Source organism: Mandrillus leucophaeus, unplaced genomic scaffold (assembly GCF_000951045.1).
Source record: "Mandrillus leucophaeus isolate KB7577 unplaced genomic scaffold, Mleu.le_1.0 Scaffold279, whole genome shotgun sequence".
In the NCBI taxonomy this organism is placed as follows: domain Eukaryota; kingdom Metazoa; phylum Chordata; class Mammalia; order Primates; family Cercopithecidae; genus Mandrillus; species Mandrillus leucophaeus.
In genome coordinates this window covers 689,439-692,329 of record NW_012102909.1, presented here as the reverse complement: position 1 = coordinate 692,329, position 2,891 = coordinate 689,439, and the positions used below count along the sequence as shown (strand labels likewise).

At 38.0% G+C, this 2,891-nt stretch overlaps 1 protein-coding gene across 1 annotated transcript in view; it reads left to right on the top strand.

Moving 5' to 3' along the window:
• Window positions 1-264: 264 nt before the first annotated feature.
• Window positions 265-2,891, top strand: part of WDR92 (WD repeat domain 92) — a 138,704-nt gene continuing 136,077 nt past the window's right edge. The window contains 1 exon segment of the mRNA XM_011984990.1: window positions 265-468. Coding sequence (XP_011840380.1) covers window positions 409-468 — 60 coding nt within the window. The 5' untranslated portion in view covers window positions 265-408.

Here is a 2,891-nt window from a genome sequence, read left to right as displayed (position 1 = left end):
TTAAAGAAAAAAAACCCATCTAGTACTTGGAATACATTTTTTTCCCAAATGCATTAATTCAAAAAGATACATATATTTAAGAGTATTATTTTCTACTATTGAACTTTTAGTAGCAAATATACAGAATTTCGGCTACATTATAATTTAAGTAGGCTTTCTGCAGGAAGGCCATTGTTTATAGAACTCTTTGTGAAATGGTTTCTATGGAGAAATGAGTTTCCAAGATGGAATTTAGATCCTTGGCAAAAACCTCTGCTGCTTAACAGGAAGGGAATGACCCACTTCTCTTGGCATCTCAGGTGCCTGGGAACCCTTTCTCAACCACACCCTGGAGCAGAGGGCTAGCTTACATCCCCGTGTTCACCTCACTACAAAAAAGAATTCTGGAAGGAAGGTGATCTATTCCCTATGCAATCTCAGTGTCCACTGAGAAGGAAACCTTGTGGTATGGAACTATGTGGCAAAAAGGTACAAAGTATTCTTATACCTGGAATTCTTAACCTGGGGCATGCATTTTATCTAAGAGGAGAGGCTGAAGTTTCCTCCAACTTTCCGTTTTAAAAAGGAACAGACATTGCTTTCAAGTGGGTTTTTTTTTGTTTTTTTTTGTTTGTTTGTTTGTTTTTTGAGACGGAGTCTCGCTCTGTCGCCCAGGTTGGAGTGCAGTGGCGTGATATTGGCTCACTGCAAGCTCCCCCTCCAGGGTTCACGCCATTCTCCTGCATCAGCCTCCCGAGTAGCTGGGACTACAGGTGACCGCCACCATGCCCGGCTAATTTTTGTATTTTTAGTAGAGATGGGGTTTCACTGTGTTAGCCAGGATGGTCTCCATTTCCTGACCTCGTGAATCGCCCGCTTTGGCCTCCCAAAGTGCTGGGATTACAGGTGTGAGCCACTGCGCCTGGCTTCAAGTGGTTTTAACTGACTTTCATTTTTAATTGGCATTTTCTTCCTATGTACAAGAGTAGAAAAATCAAACATAGTTTCTAGTTGATGTTAGTAAGTATAATCATTACTAAAAGTGGCCATTTGGGGAGTAATGCTGTAAAGAATACCTTAGACAATTGCAGAAAAGGTAATTCGTTTCTCCTGCAACCCTTAAATATTATATATGAATTAATGGCAGTGATCAGTCCTTTAAGAGTAAGGCAACTTTCTGGATGTCACTATTATCTTAAAGGTCTACGGAGGAAATAATATCCTGTGACATTTCTAACTTCCTAATGGTAATTGTGGAGGCACAGAAGCCTGAGGCTGGCTGCCTATGGTCAAACATGACTGTAAATATTACCCTCTTTTTTTTTTTTTTTTGAGACAGTCTTGCTCTGTTGCCCAGGCTGCAATGGTGGTGCGATCTTGGCTCACTGCAACCTCCATCTCCCAGGTTCAAGTGATTCTCCTGCCTCAGCCTCCCAAGTAGCTGGGATTACAGGTACATGCTAAAACACCCAGCTAATTTTTGTATTTTTAGTAGAGACAGTGTTTAACCAGTTTGGCCAGGCTGATCTCGAACTCCTGACCTCAGGTGATCCACTCACCTTGGCCTCCCAAAGTGCTGGGATTACAGGCGTAATCCACTTTACCTGGTCTACCCTGTTTCTTAAAACTTTCTTTTCCTTTAATTTTTTTTCTACCTAGCAGCTTTGTTATTATCTCTGGGTCTCTTCTTTCTCCTATCACTAATTAAATAAGGAAAACTTTGAAGATTTCATTTTAATCTGTTTTACAGTTGATTCCCACATCTCTATTCCTTTCTAACCTGCACTTTCAGCTTCTATTTGGGTGCTTCCACTGGCATAGCTCATCAGCAACTAAAACTTTGAATCTTTAAATCTAAACTCATCTCTTTTCACTCAATACCCAAACTTTGGACTTCTCCATTTCTCTTAATGGTAACACTATTTCCTATCATCAAAACGAAAACTGGTCACCTTTTATTTCTCCCTATTCCACACATCTACTATGTTGCATAGCCAGTCCATTTTTGCTTCAAGTTGTTCAATTCGCCTTTCCTTTCCTCATTGGTATCCTTTATCACCTCATGCCTACCTGTTACTAATTCTTGTAACTGGCATTCCTGTCTTAAGTGTTTCTCCCTTTAATTTATATGATGTAATTCTTTCTGATAATCATCTAAAAGCTTGTTAAATTTTCTAGGAAAAATAAGCCACAAAGATATGTCCATTACCTATACATTTATCTAGTTATTTAAAAACATGTATGCTTTTAGCAGGGCTATTTGATACATACATATTTAAAAATAAGTATGCTTCTGCAGGACTATTTGGTACCTGTTCCCACTTATACCAAGCTTTACACCAAAATTTAATGGAAAGACACAAAAAGGAGAATGACTGCTTATCATACTTTTTCCCCCCAGCGTTTTGAGGAAAAATCTATTAAAGGTGCCTTTTGGATTTACTTACCTTACTGGATTCGGACTAGTATAAATTGCCTCCAACACAACGAAATTATGGGTTGTTTTAAATCCACTGTATTCCAAATAGCTCGAATTCCTTCTTAATACATACCCCTTAGTTAAAATAATTTGATTTTCACTGAAAATGTCCAAGGGACACAAACAAATGCAGTTGAGAGAGAAAGAATTTTGCATATAGTACTTTTTCTTAAAAAGCACTTCTTTTTATGATAAAAAAGCTAATTTTAAATAGTATACCTAGAAAACGTTACACATATAGCTTAGGGGCTTTTTCTTGTTCTGTAATATATTGGTACCAAATAGCAACATATTTAAATCAAATATGTTGAAGAAAGTGGAAGAAAGTGTCCCTTCTTGGCCTTTCCTTGATACATTCACTGTGTGACATAGCTTGCTATGTCTAAGTTCTTTTCCTTATTCATCCTGACAAAGAAGCAAAGTAGCTTCTGAA